General features: G+C 47.3%; 1 protein-coding gene across 1 annotated transcript; it reads right to left on the reverse strand.

The window, feature by feature from the left end:
* Positions 1-3,552: 3,552 nt before the first annotated feature.
* Positions 3,553-8,664, reverse strand: LOC141042040 (uncharacterized). Its single transcript, XM_073509580.1, has 8 exons — positions 6,162-8,664; positions 5,922-6,077; positions 5,809-5,844; positions 5,597-5,685; positions 5,451-5,515; positions 4,960-5,380; positions 4,428-4,704; positions 3,553-4,337 (listed from the first exon to the last, which is right to left on the reverse strand). The coding sequence occupies exons 5-8, from the start codon at positions 5,486-5,488 to the stop codon at positions 3,694-3,696; spliced, it is 1,380 nt and encodes a 459-aa protein (XP_073365681.1). The 5' UTR covers positions 5,489-5,515; positions 5,597-5,685; positions 5,809-5,844; positions 5,922-6,077; positions 6,162-8,664; the 3' UTR covers positions 3,553-3,693.
* Between the last annotated feature and the right edge of the window lie 9,306 nt (positions 8,665-17,970).

The following is a 17,970-nucleotide window of genomic DNA, read 5'->3' on the forward strand; positions in this document are numbered from 1 at the left end:
GTGGTTAAATCCAGGAAGGAGGAAACCTTGATAGATGATCTGAGGGAAACCTTTGATAATCTCCGGGTCTACAAGATGATGCTTAACCCGGCCAAATGTGGTTTTGGTGTTCCTGCAGGCAAGCTCTTGGGCTTCTTGGTTTCTAACAGAGGCATTGAAGCTAACCCGGAGAAGATCAAGGCCATCACCTCCCTGGCTAAGCCGGCGTGTATAAACGACATCCAGCGCCTGGCGGGTCGTATCGCTGCTTTAAGCCGTTTTATAAGCCGTTTGGGGGAGAAGGCCATGCCATTATATCAGTTGATGAAGAAAACTGATGACTTTGTCTGGAATGATGCAGCTAATACTGCTTTCGAGGATTTGAAGAGACAGCTGGCCGAGCCCCCAGTCCTTGCTGCTCCGGTTGACAAGGAGCCCTTATTGCTGTATGTGGCTGCTAACACACGAGCCGTCAGTGTGGCTGTGGTGGTGGAGCGCAAGGAAGAGGGTAAGGAGCATCCGGTTCAGCGGCCGGTTTATTATGTCAGCGAAGTGCTCATTGAGTCCAAGCAGCGATATCCGCATTGGCATAAGCTTGTTTATGGTGTGTTCATGGCAAGCCGGAAGCTTAAGCATTATTTCCAGGGTCACCCCATCACTGTGGTCAGTTCTGCCCCCCTTGGAGATATCATTCAAAACAGAGAGGCCACAGGGAGAGTGGCTAAGTGGGCTATCGAACTCGGACCTCATGGTCTGAAATACGTGCCACGCACTGGTGTTAAATCTCAGGCCTTGGTGGATTTCATCAATGATTGGACAGAGCTACAAGTGCCCGAACAAAAGCCGGATAACACATATTGGACTATTCACTTCGATGGGTCCAGGCAGTTGGAGGGCTCGGGGGCTGGAGTCGTATTAGCTTCCCCTAAGGGTGACAAGTTCCATATGTGCTACAATTGATGTTTCCTTGTACCAACAATGCAGCTGAGTACGAGGCCTTGCTCCACGGTCTTCGGATGGCTAAGGAGATGAGCTTGAGCCGGGTAAGGTGCTTCAGCGACTCAGACTTGGTGGCTCAACAAGTATCAGGAAAGTGGGACTCCAAGGACCCTCTCATGGCGGCTTATCGCCGTGAAGTTGATGCCATTGCTGGGCACTTTCAGGGTTACCAAGTAGAGCACATCGATCGCAGGAAGAACGAGGCGGCTGATGCTTTAAGCCGGCTGGGCTCTCAGCGAAAGCCGGTGCCGCCTAATATTTTCCTGGACGTCCTGCATAACCCTTCTGTTAAGTTGCCTACAGAGGAAGACTTGGCTGTCCCTGACCCGGAGGCACGACTGGTGGCGGCTCTCCACATCATACCGGACTGGACAATGCCCTATCTGGCTTACATGACCCGGGGAGATTTGCCTGAGGATGAAACTTTGGCCAGACAAATAACCCAGCGTTCTAAGTCAATGATTGTTATCAATGGTGAGTTGCATCGCCGCAGTGTTACGGGAGCGTTCCAGCGTTGTGTCTCCCCTGAGGAAGGTCAAGAGATCTTGCGTGAGATTCATGAAGGGGATTGTGGCCATCACGCCGGCTCAAAGTCTCTTGTGGCCAAGGCCTTTCGTCATGGTTTTTATTGGCTGACGGCTCATGCTGATGCAGAGGACTTGGTCAGTAAATGTGATGGTTGCCAAAGGTTCTCACGACGGGCTCATGTGCCGGCTCAGGAGCTGAGGATGATCCCGATTACTTGGCCATTTGCGGTCTAGGGGCTTGATATGGTCGGGCCTTTTAAAAGGTCCAAGGATAAGAAGACCCACCTCTTGGTGGCAGTTGACAAATTCACCAAATGGGTTGAAGCGGAGCCAGTTAGCAAGTGTGATGCAGCCACGGCAGTTCAGTTTATGAAAAAGGTGATCTTTCGCTTTGGCTTTCCACACAGCATTATAACTGACAATGGTACCAATCTATCCAAAGGTGTCATGGAGGAGTTTTGTCAACGAGAGCATATTAGACTTGATGTTTCATTAGTGGCTCACCCTCAATCCAATGGTCAAGCTGAGAGGGCTAACCAGGAGATTCTGAAAGGCATCAAACCCCGGCTTTTTGTCCCTTTACAACGGACGCCGGGTTGTTGGGTGGAGGAGTTACCCTCCGTGTTATGGAGCATCAACACTACTCCTAACAGGTCTACAGGTTTCACGCCTTTCTTCATGGTTTATGGAGCGGAAGCAGTCCTCCCCAGTGACATCCGTCATGACTCGCCTCGAGTGGCGGCTTATGTTGAGATGGATAATGAACAGGCGCGCCAAGATGCTCTTGACTTGTTGGACGAACAGCGTGATGTGGCAGCAGCTCGCTCAGCGATTTACCAACAGGACCTGCGCCGTTATCATAGTCGCCGGGTTAAATCCCGGGTCTTCCAGGAAGGCGATCTGGTGCTCCGGCTCATCCAAGACCAAACAGATGCGCACAAGCTATCCCCGCCTTGGGAAGGGCCCTTTGTGGTCAGCAAGAATTTGCACAACGGGTCATATTACCTCATTGACATTCGGGAGCACAAAGATTCACGTAAGTCGGAGGAAGAGACCCGTCGGCCGTGGAACATAGGTCAGCTTCGGCCTTATTACACTTGAGCCACCGTTTCACATAATGTACATATTTCTCTAAGCCATGTATATATTATGATAAGCAATAAAGCAGGACCTCTGTCCTTTTTTCTCCTCCAAAGATGAATGTGTTGTTTTCATTATAAGATCATGTGATAATTTGAAGGAGGGTCTGGCTTATGATCGTATTCGAATCTAGCCATACACAATATAGTCACTTGGGGGCTTCCTGTTCAAACATAGGTCGTATTCGAACCAAAGAGAACATAGCTGTCGGTACCCATTTGATTGGCAAAGTGCCGAGCTCATTGGGGAGTTTTCTTTGATCATATTTGAATCATGGTTTAACCCCTTTGGGAACCGACGTGGATCGTATTCGAATAAGCGTCGTTAAACAATTCTTAAGGTCATTTGGGGGCTTCCTGTTCAAACATGGGTCGTATTCGAACCAAAGAGAACATAGCTGTCGGTACCCTCTTGATTGGCATCGCCACACCTACTGGGGGCTATATGATCGCATTCGAATCCTAGCATAACCCCTTTGGGACGGGTCTCTGGTCGTATTCGAACCGGAAGCCCCTAAATTTTTCTGATTTATAGCAAGTTCTTCTGATTATTTCAAGTGTGCACGGCGGGTCTCACTTTGCCGGCTTAACTTTGATCTATAGTACTAGTTGAATACAATCGGCGTTAATAAGACTGGTAAACCGGAATTGAGGTACCAACCTTAGTACCCGGGTTATATAAGCCGGAAGTGTGCTTGAAGGCTGGTAAGTGTGTTATTACGGGTATATCAAGGACATAATTGAGGACCAGTCTTTTTTGATTCATATTCCGGGTTACATGTCTAAAACTATGATTCTCAGTGCGGTAAGCCGCCTAGAGACTTGTGATTTGTCTTTCTATGCAGAATAGTTCAAGGCAACTATTTGAGCTTAAGGAAAATGAAATGATCAATTATAACCCGGAGAAGTATAAAGGAGACAACTTCAATGGAATTCAGCATTCCACGCGTGCACGATGGCACAGCAAAGTTAAAGTGTTGGTCCTATTCTATTACAAGACTCATCGAGTCCAAAAGGGTGAAGCATTGTTTAATAAGCCGTCTGCAGAGTTACGATGCTTGTTGGGTTGAAGTTTCCGGCTCATCCCTCTCCGCTCCTCCGGCTGTTCCCAAGACCTGGAAAGTTGACGACTTCCAGTCAATGCCGCTCAGAGCTTCAAATTGAGCTTCCTCGTCAATTAACCCGGCCGGGTCAATCTCCGGGGCGAAGGTGTGCTTACGAGTCGGCGGAACTAAGCTGATAGCTTCATAACGCGGAGTGGGGATCCTCTGATTTTCTGCATTGTAACCCGGCTGGTACTTGGTCAGATCCGTGTCATTTCCAATGAGGGTGGCCACCGGGCGCACGATCTTCACGCAGGCTGCAAAGTCCCTTTGGTCGAAGGGTGTGCCGTCTTCCTTCAAACTGGGATAGCCGAGGGCAATGTCCGCCGGGTCTAATTCCGGAAGGAACGCCTTGGCCCGGCTCAGGGCGGCCATTGCTCCGGCTCTTGCAGAGGCCCGCCGCAGCTCTTGGACATGTTGAGGAAGAACGGCAAGCTGGCGAAGAACTTCCGCCAGGTGAGTCGGCACCTCATTGGATAGGGCCACCACGGCCAAGGCGCGCTGTGACCCGGTGTAGAGTTGCTCCACCAGGGTGTACACGGCCTTCAACTTGGTCACCACACTTTGGTTGAGGTTGGCGCTTCTGGGACCTGTGTAACAAAGTAAGATAAGCCGCCGGCAATGATGGGTTATGAGACGTAAAAATTATAAACTGGACAAAAGCCGGTGGAATGACTTACCGAAGATTGCGGCAACCATCTGGGACACTTGGTGCTTTAAGCCGGAGAGTTCGGCGGTCTTCTCTGTCAGAGCCTTCTCCGCCTGTTCAGCCCGGTTCACCAGAGTAGCCTTCTCTTCGGCCCAAGCTTTCCGTTCAGCGTCAAAGTCCGTCTTCAGCTTTTCTTGCGCAGCAATACTAGACACAAATTTGGCATTGGCCTTCCGGGTCTCAGTTTCTTGCGTCCTCATGCGGGTCTTCAGATCGGAGATGTCAGCTTCAAACTTCTTGCAAGCAGCCTGCGTAATTTCCGGGTTATAAGATGAACAGTTATTATACAATTTTAAAGTCCCAAGCACTTTCCAAGCAAAGACACTTGGCACTTGGGGGCTAATGCATACCGAACGTTTCTATTTACAAATTGCCGGTTCAAGCGAGTAAGCCGGAACTTAAGTCTACAACTTATTCTATCATAAGTCGTAGACTTGGGGGCTAGAGTATGGTAAGAATAACAAGATAACTATGCAGTAAGCAAGAAAAAAGAAGAGTGGTACCTCAGACTTCTGCTGAATCTGGTTCACCATGCCGATCTCTACATCCCGGCTCTTGTGCACTTGGCTGACATAGCCGGAGACGATCTCTCCGATGTTCAGATTGGCGTAGTCGGTGAGGTCCAGATTAGCCCGGCGGTGCTGTAGCAACTCCTCCTTGGCGGAGCACTTGGCCAGCGCAGTAGGTCTCCCCGGCTCAACAAACTCCGTCCGGGTGATTACCACGTCCGGGTCATTGGCCGGCTGAGCCGGGCTGGAGGTCTCCGGGTTAGCAGAGGCTTCTGCGGTTGCCTTGTCGGTTGGAGCGGTGGTTTCGGGAGCGGAGGCAGCTGGTGGTTCTTGAGCTGCTACCTCCGGTTCAGGCAAGTCCGGCTCTTCGACCGGCTTGTTCTTTTTCGCCCTCTTGGTGAGCTTTGCCTGGGCACTGAAAGGACAAAAAGGTTAGTACAAAGGTATGAGCAAAGATAAGCACAACAAGAGATGATCATCATTACCCGGGTACGGTCTTGAAGGCCGGCAGGCTTGATTGCATCGAGTCACCAGAGGAGGGTGAGGTTTCCTGATAGTTTGAATCAGAAGAATTGAGCGGTTGACGTATAACACCCGCCAAAGGATGAAAAGGGTACAAGTTGGAGATAACCTCGGTTCGGCGTTTCCTCGATGCGTCAGGTAAGCCGGAGGAGAGGTCGGCGTCTTTGTTGGTCCGGGTGTGCCGCCGCTCTCATGAGTCTGTTGCTTCAAAAGAAATTGAGGATCTTGATAAGCTAAAGGATGAGAAAATCTTACTTTCCGGGTTACCCTTCGGACTTTCGGCCTTGGCAAGGGCTCCGAGTCGGAGGAAAGTGTCATTACCTCTTCAACCACTGGGTTACTTGCTCCGGTGTCATCCTGTTGATGAACAATATTGATAAGGCGGACAGAAATAAACAATAAATACAACAAGAGATTACAGCTTCAGGGGTTACCTCTGACTCGGAGCTGTCGCTTAGTTGCAGCAGCTCTGAAGCAGTAGGCCTACTTCCCTTCTTGCGGGGAGCGGCTCTCTTGGCGGCTTTCTTAGCCTTCCTGGCCTTCTTGGCCGCCTCATGGTCATATTTGACCTTCCAGAATTTGTCATCAGCCTGAAAAATACAATGATGATTTCTTAAAGATTCAGATGAAGGTTATCTACAGAAGAAGATAAAATGTTCAGATCAGCGGCTTACCACTGGGGCTGGGTTGGTCTTGCATAAGGGGGCTAACCCGGTTCTCCCGCAGTCTGCCAAGCTCTCGTTCAAGAGAGCCTTGGTCATGTCCTTGGCAACGTCTTCAGGAAGATCGTTGCGGCTGTGTCGCAGGGGGTCATCTTTCCGGCCTGTGTACTCACACATTAAGCCGGGGCGGCGGCTCAAGGGGATCACCCGCCACGAGATCCAGACCCGGACCAGATCAATTCCATTGAGACCATTGCCCAGGAGAGCTTTGATCTTGTTAATGGTGGGGAGCAGAGGTTGGCGCTCCGCTTGAGTCAGCTTGTCTGACAGAGGTTGTGTTGGTTCCAGACGCGAGGGGCGAAAGCCGGGCAGCGGACTCTCGTCAGCCGGCGACGTGTCTTGGCAATAGAACCACGTCTGGTTCCAGTCCTTCGGGTGGCTTGGCGGCTCAGCGTAAGGGAAAAGGTAGTCTCTCCGTCGCTGAATGGATATGCCACCAAGTTCCAAGCTTGGCCCGTTGGCGCACTCGTTCTGACGGTTCAGGTAGAAAAGCTCTCTGAAGAGCAGCAAGCTGGGCTCCTCTCCAAGGTAGACTTCGCAGAACACTTGGAAGTTGCATATATTGGACACAGAATTGGGTCCTATGTCTTGTGGCCGCAAGTCAAAGAAATTCAGCACGTCTCTAAAGAACTTTGAGCCGAGCGGTGCGAAGCCCCGGCTCATGTGATCCCTAAAAATGACCACCTCCCCGTCCCTTGGCCGTGGTCTCTCCTCTGATGGGTCGGGGGCACGGTAGGACATGATGTCCTTCTTGGGCAGGTAACCCGACTTCACAAAGTCCGCTAAGGTCTCGTCGGTGACGTTGAACCTCATCCAATTGCAAGTGATGGGAGCTTTGGGAGCTTTGGGAGGCATGGTGAAAGTCGGAAGCCTACGATAAAAGGAAACATGCCCGGTTTAATTATAAGCCGGAGGAAATTTACAGTTCAATGTTAAAGTGGCGGCTTATGGAGGGGCCTAATGACATATATCCAAGTGCATCGGGTTATCTAAGCCGCTGGAGGTATTGAGAGTAATTTGATTGTCTACGACCTTGTCACAGTTGAGCGGGAAAATTTTATGGCACATGGCCTCCTTTGAGCCGGAAGGTTCTACGGTGCGTGGTTTCTTTAAACCGGAAATGTAAACCGCCATGACTTAACGGGTGCAGTTTTTTACTAAGTGTGGTGAAAACAGGTTTCACACATTGCAGTAAATAATTTGGATCAAAACGGTCGGCTAAAAGGAAGGTTTCTAGACCTAAAAACAGATGCAAAGGAAGTTCTTGGGCTCGAACGGAGCCTTTATGCAGTGAAAAGAGATATATTCGCATTTGAAATGGGTGCTAAACAGCCGCCGCGTTGGTTCTATACTATCTTAAGATCAAGGAGAGGCAGTAAAAATGAAAACTACCAAGAACTCCCGAACGACGGCGAAGAACACGGGAAGAACAGCAGGAGCTTAACGTAGATCTATCCTACGAGGAGGGAGGAACTTACGGATGCAGGGGTTCGCCGCGGTTCTCTGGACGGTTCAGGGTGATGCAGCGGCCAAGGACGACGAGGACGCGGAGCTCTGTTGCGGCGGCGGCGGCGGCGCTCGAGCAGCACGGGAGCAGCGAGAGGAAGAGGACGACAGAAGGGGGAGAATGGAAAGACCCGAGGGTCAGGCTATTTATAAGGCCAGACTCATAAGTGGGCGCGAGAAACGAGGAGGCCACGGCGCGGTTATCTCGCCCGAGAGGCGCCTCGATTTTCGGGATGGCAGTAAAGATAAGATCCGTTGCGGGTCTGGTGGAATAAAAAATGGACTTAATGGTAGATGACGTCACGGCGGATTACCCGGAGTCCAGAGGATGACGTCACGCCGGGTTATGGCCTTCACACAAATGTAAGCCGGAGATTTTCTGTCGAAAGAATTGAAGATTGACATGAGCCGGCTCAAATCAATCTGGGGCCTAATGTTGAGGATATAAACCTTAGAGTCACCCGCCAGAAGGGGCCGGGTTACTCATAAGGGTCATCACTTGAAGCCCGGCGCCAAGCTTGAAGATGGTGGGCCAAAGATGGGCTTAAAGACCCGGAGGTGGCTTAAGGCCCGTAGTTACAACCGTCATCATGGTAGAACTTGTAGGGTAAGGCAAGAATAGTTGAGAGTCCGAGCCGGACACTCCTATGAGCCGGCCAGGACTCAGAGAGCTACGGGGCGTCAACCTCTCTATATAAAGGGACGACCCGGCAGCGGTTTAGGGACAAGAAAGATCTCATCGAGAGCCAGGCATAGCAATTAGCTCCCTGGTCATCGAAACCCTAATCAATACCACCTCAACTGGACGTAGGCTTTTACCTTCACCGTAAGGGGCCGAACCAGTGTAAACCCTCGTGTTCCTTGTCCCGTTAACCCCTTCAAGCTTCCTAGCGGCGATGGCTCCACGACTAAGTCCTAGCTTGAGGACATCTGCCGTGACAATTCCACGTCAGAGCTGGAGGAAGAACTCAAGTCTACTCACGATGGATATGAAGAAGAAATTGCTGTACTGCTGGAGAAGAATGAAGACCTGAAGAAGAAGCTAGGAATATTCATGGGTGATCCCGAACCTGAAGAAGACATCCGTTCTGAAGACTACATCATAATAGACAACACCGACTCCAACTCGACAGCGATGACGAAGACAATGATGATTATGAAGACGAAGCTGGAGTTGATATTATGAGTCTTCCACCGATCAAAATTTCTAGTCGACCACCACATTACCATTAGAGTATTCTCCCATGTATATAGTAATAGTCCGTGAGATTTTGTAATGGTAGCTTAGACCGATTGTATGATTCTTGTTTGAATTGAGTGGTGTGAAATGGATGTGTTTGTCTCATGTGCATATGGGTAGTGATTTCTCTTTAGACCTCACTCTATTCTGTTCTCACCCCTCTAAAACCTATCAGATGCCTCCAAGACGTGACCCCGCATTTGTCTTCCCACCGGAGCTCACTCAGTTGATCCAACAGTAGAATGCCTTGATGCAGTTACTAGTCCAGAACCAAGGCAACAACAACAACAACCACCCACCGCCGCCACCTCCAGTTCACAATTTAGCCCGTTTTCTAACGTTGAATCCGCCGGTGTTCTCTAGTAGCATCGAGCCGATTGTTGATGATGACTGGCTCCGCAAGATTGGAAGGGAGCTGACCACCGCAGGTTGCACATATGCTGAGAAGGTGCGCTTTACCGCACATCAACTGGATGGACCCGCAGCCTCATGGTGGGAGAACTACACTGCCACTTTTCCCGTGGCCAATGTCACTTGGGATCAGTTTCAGCAAGCATTCCGCACTGCACATGTTTCAGCTGGAGCTATGAGTATGAAGAAGCGCGAGTTTCACAACTAACGCCAGGGAAATTGTACTGTGGCGCAGTACATGGATGAGTTCAGCAAGTTAGCACGCTACGCCCCAGATGATGTGGCCACAGATGCCGCGAAACAGGAGAAGTTTATGGAGGGGCTGAATGATGAGCTGAGTATGCAGTTAATGGTGGCAACATTCACCAACTACCAGGAACTGGTAGACAGAGCTCTCATGATTGAAGGCAAGCAGCAGCAGATAGAGAGCCGCAAAAGGAAGTATGGACAGGGGAAGTACAACTCTGGAGCTCAGCAGAAGCCTCGTTTTACCCCAAACTCGGGAGGACATACCCATCATAACCATGGAGGCCATTCCCATAATGGAGGAAGTTCCCATAACCACAGTGGCCCTAAGAATGGAAATGGGAATGGAGGAAGCAGCAGTCAGATCCGTTCCAACCCAGCAACACCCGCCAAGAAGGATTTGAGCCATGTTACGTGTTTCAAGTGCGGGAAGACTGGACACTACGCCAATGATTGTTCTGAGTTGAAGAACGGTAATGGAAATGGAAGCTCTGGGAAGAAGCCCAACCCTTTCACCAGAGGGTAGGTGAACCACGTCAACGTGGAGGAAGATGAAGAGTAGCCTGATGCAGTTATTGGTAAGTTTTTGATTAAGTCATTTACAGCTATTGTCCTTTTTGACACTGGTGCATCGCATTCATACATATCAAGGGGATTTGTTGATAAGTTTAAGTTGCCCACCGTAGCCCTTAAGACACCGATGTTAGTAAGCTCACCTGGAGCGGAGTATATGGCTAGCAGAGGATGTTTTCAGTTGCCATTGACCATAGGTAGGCATGTTTTCCCCTCAGACCTAATAATTTTGGAGTCACAAGGATTGGATATAATACTAGGCATGGATTGGCTATCGATGTATGGAGGAAATATTGATTGTGCTAGTAAGTCAATTCTTCTCACCACCCCCGAGGGTAAACGGATCAAGTATGTGTCTAAGCATGCGCCAAGGAGGACTCAAGTTAATTCACTCTCAGGAGTTGTTCAGGAAGTGCCAGTTGTGAAGGATTATCCTAATGTATTTCCAGAGGAATTACCAGGCATGCCACCAGATCGAGATATAGAATTTTTTATAGAGCTATTACCAGGCACCGGACCAATATCGAAGAGACCGTATCGGATGCCCGCAAATGATCTAGAGGAAATTAAGAATCAGATGAAGGAGTTATTGGAGAAAGGTTATATCCGACCAAGTTCATCACCGTGGGGAGCCCCCGTGCTTTTAGTTGAGAAGAAGGATGGATCCTTGAGAATGGTTGTTGATTATCGTGCACTGAATGAGGTGACGATTAAGAACAAATACCCACTACCGATGATCAATGATTTGTTTGACCAGCTGCAGGGAGCTAAAGTATTCTCCAAGATCGATCTTCGATCAGGATACCACCAGCTGAAGATCCGAGAACAGGATATACCTAATACAGCTTTTACCACAAGGTACGGCCTGTATGAGTACACTGTCATATCTTTTGGATTGACTAACACCCTTGCCTATTTTATGAGTATGACGAATAAGGTGTTCATGGAGTTCTTGGATAAGTTTGTTGTGGTGTTCATTGATGACATATTGGTATACTCAAAGAATGAAGAAGAACACAAGGAACATTTGTGCTTAGTTCTCGAGAAGCTCTAGGAACATCAGCTATATGCCAAGTTCAGCAAATATGAGTTTTGGTTGAAGGAAGTTGGTTTTCTCGGACATGTTATATTTGGAGAAGGTATAGCAGTCAACCCTACTAAGGTTCAGTCTGTCACTGAGTCGTTGGCACCCACCTCAGTTGGAGAGATACGCAGTTTTCTTGGACTCGCAGGATATTGCCGGAGGTTCATTGAGAATTTCTCCAAGATTGTGAAACCAATGACGGAGTTATTGAAGAAGGACACCAAGTTCAGATGGACCAAAGAATGTGAGGCCAGTTTTCAGGAGTTGAAGAAACAGTTAGTTACAGCCCTAGTGCTAATCCTTCCGGATATACGCAAGGATTTCCAAGTATATTGCAACGCTTCTTGCCAAGGACTTGGAGGTGTACTTATGCAAGACGGAAGAGTTGTTTCATATGCCTCGCGTCAACTCCAACCTCATGAGTTGAATTATGCCATGCATGATTTGGAGTTAGCAGTCGTAGTGCATGCGCTTAAGACCTGGAGACATTTCCTTATCGGAAACCGTTGTGATGTATACACGAATCATAAGAGTTTGAAGTACATCTTCATGCAGAAGGAGTTGAATCTCAGGCAAAGGAGATGGTTGGAGCTAATAAAGGATTATGATATGAAGCTACATTACCATCCAGGAAAGGCCAACGTTGTAGCAGACGCCTTGAGCCGCAAGAGTTATGTCAATACTCTCTTAACCGGAGGATTATCGCAGGAGTTAGCCAAAGATCTCACGGAACTTCGATTGGAGATAGTTCCGAGAGATTTTGTAGCAGCATTGGAGGTTCAGTCCACATTGTTGGGAAAGATTCGAGAAGCCTAGAAGAATGATAAGGAGATTGTAGAGATAAAGGAAAAGATGAGTAAAGGAAAAGCCAAAGGTTTCCGTGAGGATGAGCATGACACTTTATTGTTTGAGGATCGTATTTATGTGCCCAATGACCCAGAGATCAGGAAGTTAATTCTTCAGGAAGCTCATGACTCGTCGTACTCGATTCACCCCGGAAACACCAAGATGTATTTGGATTGGAAGGAACATTTCTGGTGGACAGGTATGAAGAAGGACATTGCCGACTACGTAGTAGTATGCGACGTCTGTTAGAGAGTTAAGGCAGAGCATCAGAAGCTAGCAGGTTTACTTCAGCCTATGCCGATACCCGAATGGAAGTGGGATACACTTGGCATGGATTTCATCACCAGATTAGCCAGGACCCGATCAGGATATGACTCTATATGGGTAGTAGTTGATCGCTTGACCAAAGTGGCTCCCTTTATCCCCGTGAAAACTACTTATACAAGCGCGAAGTTGGCCAAGGTATATATGACCAGGATCGTCTGTCTGCATGGAGTTCCGAGGACCATCGTATCAGATAGAGGAACAAAATTTACCTCGAAGTTTTGGAATCAGTTGCACCAGACTTTGGGTACCAGGCTAGAGTTCAGTACAGCCTTTCATCCACAGACAGATGGACATACCAAGAGAGTCATTCAGATTCTGTAGGACATGTTGAGAGCTTGTGCGCTAGATTATGGATCTAGTTGGGATGATAATTTGCCTTACGCAGAGTTCTCGTACAACAACAGTTACCAGGCTAGTTTGAAGATGGACCATTTCGAAGCTTTGTATGGAAGGAGGTACATGACACCATTGATGTGGGATGAAGTTGGAGACCGTCAATTGTTCGGACCGGATTTAATCAAAGAGTCTGAAGAGAAGGTTAAGTTGATTCGTGATAGACTGAAGGTAGCTCAGTCCAGGCAGAAGAGTTATGCTGACACTAAACGCAAGGAGGTAGCCTATGAAGTCGGAGACAGAGCATATCTTCGTGTGTCACCACTTCGAGGAGTTAAACGATTTGGATTTAAAGGAAAGTTAGCCCCAAGGTTTGTAGGACCATACCGAGTTTTGGAACGTATGGGAGAAGTGGCCTACAAGTTGGAGTTACCCAAAGGATTTTCAGGAGTTCATGATGTGTTTCATGTTTCCCAGTTGAAGAAGTGTCATGCAGAGATGGCCGATATTCCTTTGAGAGATACAGTGCCCCTGGAAGCAATTCAGTTGGAGAGTGACCTAACCTACGAGGAGAAACCTGTCAAGATTCTCGAGTTTGCCAGCCGAGTTACACGCAGCAAGGTCATCAAGTTTTCAAAGTTCAGTGGAGCCACCATACCGAGGAAGAAGCCACCTGGGAGCGAGAAGAAGACCTACGGAAAGACCACCCACACCTATTTGCTAGCCAACCCGAATCTCGAGGGCGAGATTCATCTTAAGGGGGGTAGGTTTGTAACATCCCAATTTTCAATTTGGATGTTAATCATTAGGTCATCATATGCATCCATGATTCTTGCATTTTTGAATTGGTTTTGTTTGGACATTTTGATCCTAGAGACCTTAAGCAACTCAAGGACCATTTGAGAGAGTTGGAGGTTTTCACAAAATTCCATTTTTGAATTTTCAAAAATTGGTAAATTGGATCAAGGTGATTTTTGTTTGAAATTATTTTTCCAATTATTTCAAAATAAATAAAATAATGAGGGAAGATAAGATGACTTCTTCAAAAACAGTGAGGAAATAATGGAAATATAATTTTGAATAAAAATTTATTTTATTTGATTTTTATTTGAGGTTTTATTCGTTTAAATTAGGGAAAAAATTGCATTTTAGCCCAGAAAAATGTTCTCGTTGTCCAAAATATTAGGAGAGGACCGTGAAAATTATTTTTGGGATTTTAGGATTTTTATTTATTTTATTTTTGGATTTTTTTCTTTTTTCGGTGAAATTATTAAAAAAACCTAACTCAGCCAGCCCAGCTAGCGCCAGGCCGTGGCCCAGCTCGCCGCCGCCTCTCCCGAGTCCGACCGGAGCACGGGACCGCCGCCGCCGTGACCAAGCGGGAGTCCGCCTCCCGAGGCCGCCCCCTGCCCCAAGACCCCGCCCCCAGGTTTTATAAGCCGAGGCCCCGGGCCCTGTCCTCCTCATCAAGCCGCGCCGCCGCCGCCTTAGCCACCGCCGCCGCGCTGCTCGCCGCCGCCGCCTCGCGCCGCCCACTGCCGCGCCACCCGCGCCGCCGACGCCGCCCAACGCCGCCGCCGGAGAACGCCGCCGCTGGTATCATTCACCCGAACCGGTAAAAAAATCGAAGAAACCTGACCGGTTTTTATAAAACTTTCGGTTTATTAGATTAGATCGTTTTTTATTTATTAGGTTATTCAGCGAGCGTTCACTCGTTTAGATCTGTTAACGAACGAATTCGTTCGTTAGTCTCTGTTAGCGGACGTTCGTCTGGTAGATTTTTCTTTTTCTGTTTATTTTCGGCCAGGGACCTATCCGCGAACAGTTTTTTCTTATAGATTAGTCCCTGATCTTCAAAACCTCACTACTTTTTGCTCGTTTATCCAAATCCTGTGAAACCAACGCCTAAATCTTCGTCTTGTTCCCCTTTGTTCAGCTAAACAACTTAAACATGATTTTGAAAATTTAAAATTTGGTTTCCAGCAGATTTGAATTCGAACTTCTTTTGATCGTAGTTTGTGTTTCGTAGCTCCGATTCGAATGATTCTTTTTGCAAATCGAAGCTCTTCATTTGAACTTTCTGTTTAGATCTTTTCTTTTGGGTTTACCCTTGCATCTTATGCTGGAGTGCTTATGTATGCTATTATTTGTTCATGATAGAGTTTCTGGAGTGCGAGGCTTGCTACTACGAATCTCTAGGGTTTTCCGATCGTCAGCAAGGCAAGTAACACTTTGTTCATATCCCTTTATTACCCAGTTTTTATGCATTAGTTTTCAACCCTCAAACATTGCATGAGTAGGATTTGATAACGTGTGGGTATTGGGAAGTAGTTGATGAGGTAGGAACCTATTGTCTTATATCAAACCCAGGGTATTATTATTACGTTATGCTTATACTGCTATGCTATGCTCGTAGACGTGGTTTGGTATGTGAGATTCATGAAAGATGTGAGAGTTATTTGTATCTAAGGGTTAACTTAAGGTGGCTACTTTAATACACATCTAGGTGGATTGGTTGTGGGCACCTGGGGTTATACCAGTGTTGTCCAAGGAGATCCCGGGGAACCCGTCTGATCATCCTATGGTTTGCCACCCAGGCTCAAAGGGATCATAAGATTATTCATGCTAGAAACTTCCGTGTGCAGCCACAAGCCATTATGGGCTCTGGCATAGTTGAGTAAGTTGTGGGAATCCTTTCCATGATGGGCTAGCAGATGTAAGGGATTGTAGGTGTACCGGCCTATATATCGGTTAAGGGGACCTCTTCGGGAAGACTGTGTCTTGATAACTCACAAGTATAGGGGATCGCAACAGTTTTCGAGGGTAGAGTATTCAACCCAAATTTATTGATTCGACACAAGGGGAGCCAAAGAATATTCTCAAGTATTAGCAGTTGAGTTGTCAATTCAACCACACCTGGATAACTTAGTATCTGCAGCAAAGTATTTAGTAGCAAAGTAATATGGAAGTAACGGCAACGATAACAAAAGTAATATTTTTGGGTTTTGTAGTGATTGTAACAGTAGCAACGGAAAAGTAAATAAGCGAAGAACAATATGTGAAAAGCTCGTAGGCATTGGATCGGTGATGGAGAATTATGCCGGATGTGGTTCATCATGTAACAGTCATAACATAGGGTGACACAGAACTAGCTCCAATTCATCAATGTAATGTAGGCATGTATTCTGAATATAGTCATACGTGCTTATGGAAAAGAACTTGCATGACATCTTTTGTCCTACCCTCCCGTGCCAGCGGGGTCCTAATGGAAACTAAGGGATATTAAGGCCTCCTTTTAATAGAGTACCGGACCAAAGCATTAACACATAGTGAATACATGAACTCCTCAAACTATGGTCATCACCGGGAGTGGTCCTGATTATTGTCACTTCGGGGTTGCCGGATCATAACACATAGTAGGTGACTATAGACTTGCAAGATAGGATCAAGAACTCACATATATTCATGAAAACATAATAGGTTCAGATCTGAAATCATGGCACTCGGGCCCTAGTTACAAGCATTAAGCATAGCAAAGTCATAGCAACATCAATCTCAGAACATAGTGGATACTAGGGATCAAACCCTAACAAAACTAACTCGATTACATGATAAATCTCATCCAACCCATCACCGTCTAGCAAGCCTACGATGGAATTACTCACGCACGACGGTGAGCATCATGAAATTGGTGATGGAGGATGGTTGATGATGACGATGGCGACGGATTCCCCTCTCCGGAGCTCCGAACGGACTCCAGATCAGCCCTCCCGAGAGAGTTTAGGGCTTGGCGGCGGCTCCGTATCGTAAAACGCGATGAATCTTTCTCTCTGTTTTTTTCTCCCCGAACACCAATATTTGGAGTTGGAGTTGAGGTCGGTGGAGCAACAGGGGGCCCACGAGGCAGGGGGCGCGCCCAGGGGGGCAGGCGCGCCCCCACCCTCGTGGACAGGTGGTGGGCCCCCTGGCCTTGCTTCTTTCGCCAATATTTTTAATATTTTCCAAAAATAAGTTCCGTGGAGTTTCAGGTCATTCCGAGAACTTTTGTTTCTGCACATAAATAACACCATGGCAATTCTGCTGAAAACAATGTCAGTCCGGGTTAGTTCCATTCAAATCTTGCAAGTTAGAGTCCAAAACAAGGGCAAAAGTGTTTGGAAAAGTAGATACGACGGAGACGTATCATGTCTCGGTCATCCGTTTCTCAAACATCATGCAGTGTGAGAAATACAACTGAGGAGATCGAGTCTTGTGGGGAAAAGTGCGCAAACCTCTGCAGAGTGTATAAACTAATCATGGTTAGCCGTGTCCCCGGTTATGGACATCTTGAGTATCTGGTACTTGAATTATTGATTTGATCTCATCACTTTACTTAATAAACTTGTCGGGTTGTTCGTGCTAATTTGGGATTGAGTTGGGGGTACCTTAATTTCAACAAACTTTGTAGTAAAATAAAATATATTCCTTTGATGTAGGGGAAAATTAGCTTTATGTAAATGATAACCATAGAGCCTCCACCAGCCATATATGCATGTATAGTGTTAGCTATTATTTGTTCATTGCTCTATAGTGTTATCTTGCCCGCATATTCCATGTGTTGACCTACACGGCTGCAACGTATTATGTTGCAGACTTTTCAGACAAAGAGTAAGGTGCGCTAGCTCATTGTCGTGCACTCAGTATTGCCGTGGAGTTGGATGGACTCATTTATCTTCGATGCTTCCGCAGTTATTTATTTTAGATGGCCTTCAGCCATATTATTGTAATAAGTACTCTTTTTGAGACACTCGATGTAATAAGTGTGTGATTGAACTCTGTTATAAATCCTCGAGTACTGTGTGTGTCAACAATACCAATCCAGGGATGACACTTAAGCACAGAGACTTGACCGTCTGAGGTCGGGTCGCTACAAAGCTGAAGATTCTTCATTCTATTTTAGTGATCCAAGATCACATTGAGTCCATAGGAAAGCCAATACTATTAAAAGGGGATGAGGTGTTGCTTAATGGTCTACTTGCTCAATATGCTTATTGATATGCTCCAAAGCCCTCAACCATCTTCTCAAATCCAAATATGGCCTAAACCTAAAGTCATACTCGGCCCCAACAATTTGATTCATCCGACGCCACCGAGTTCACTTGACATAGTCATAGCCAGAAACCCTAATCAGTTCGGTCTCACCGATAGGGATCTCG

The sequence above is a fragment of the Aegilops tauschii genome, chromosome 2 (genome assembly GCF_002575655.3).
Source record: "Aegilops tauschii subsp. strangulata cultivar AL8/78 chromosome 2, Aet v6.0, whole genome shotgun sequence".
In the NCBI taxonomy this organism is placed as follows: Eukaryota; Viridiplantae; Streptophyta; class Magnoliopsida; order Poales; family Poaceae; genus Aegilops; species Aegilops tauschii.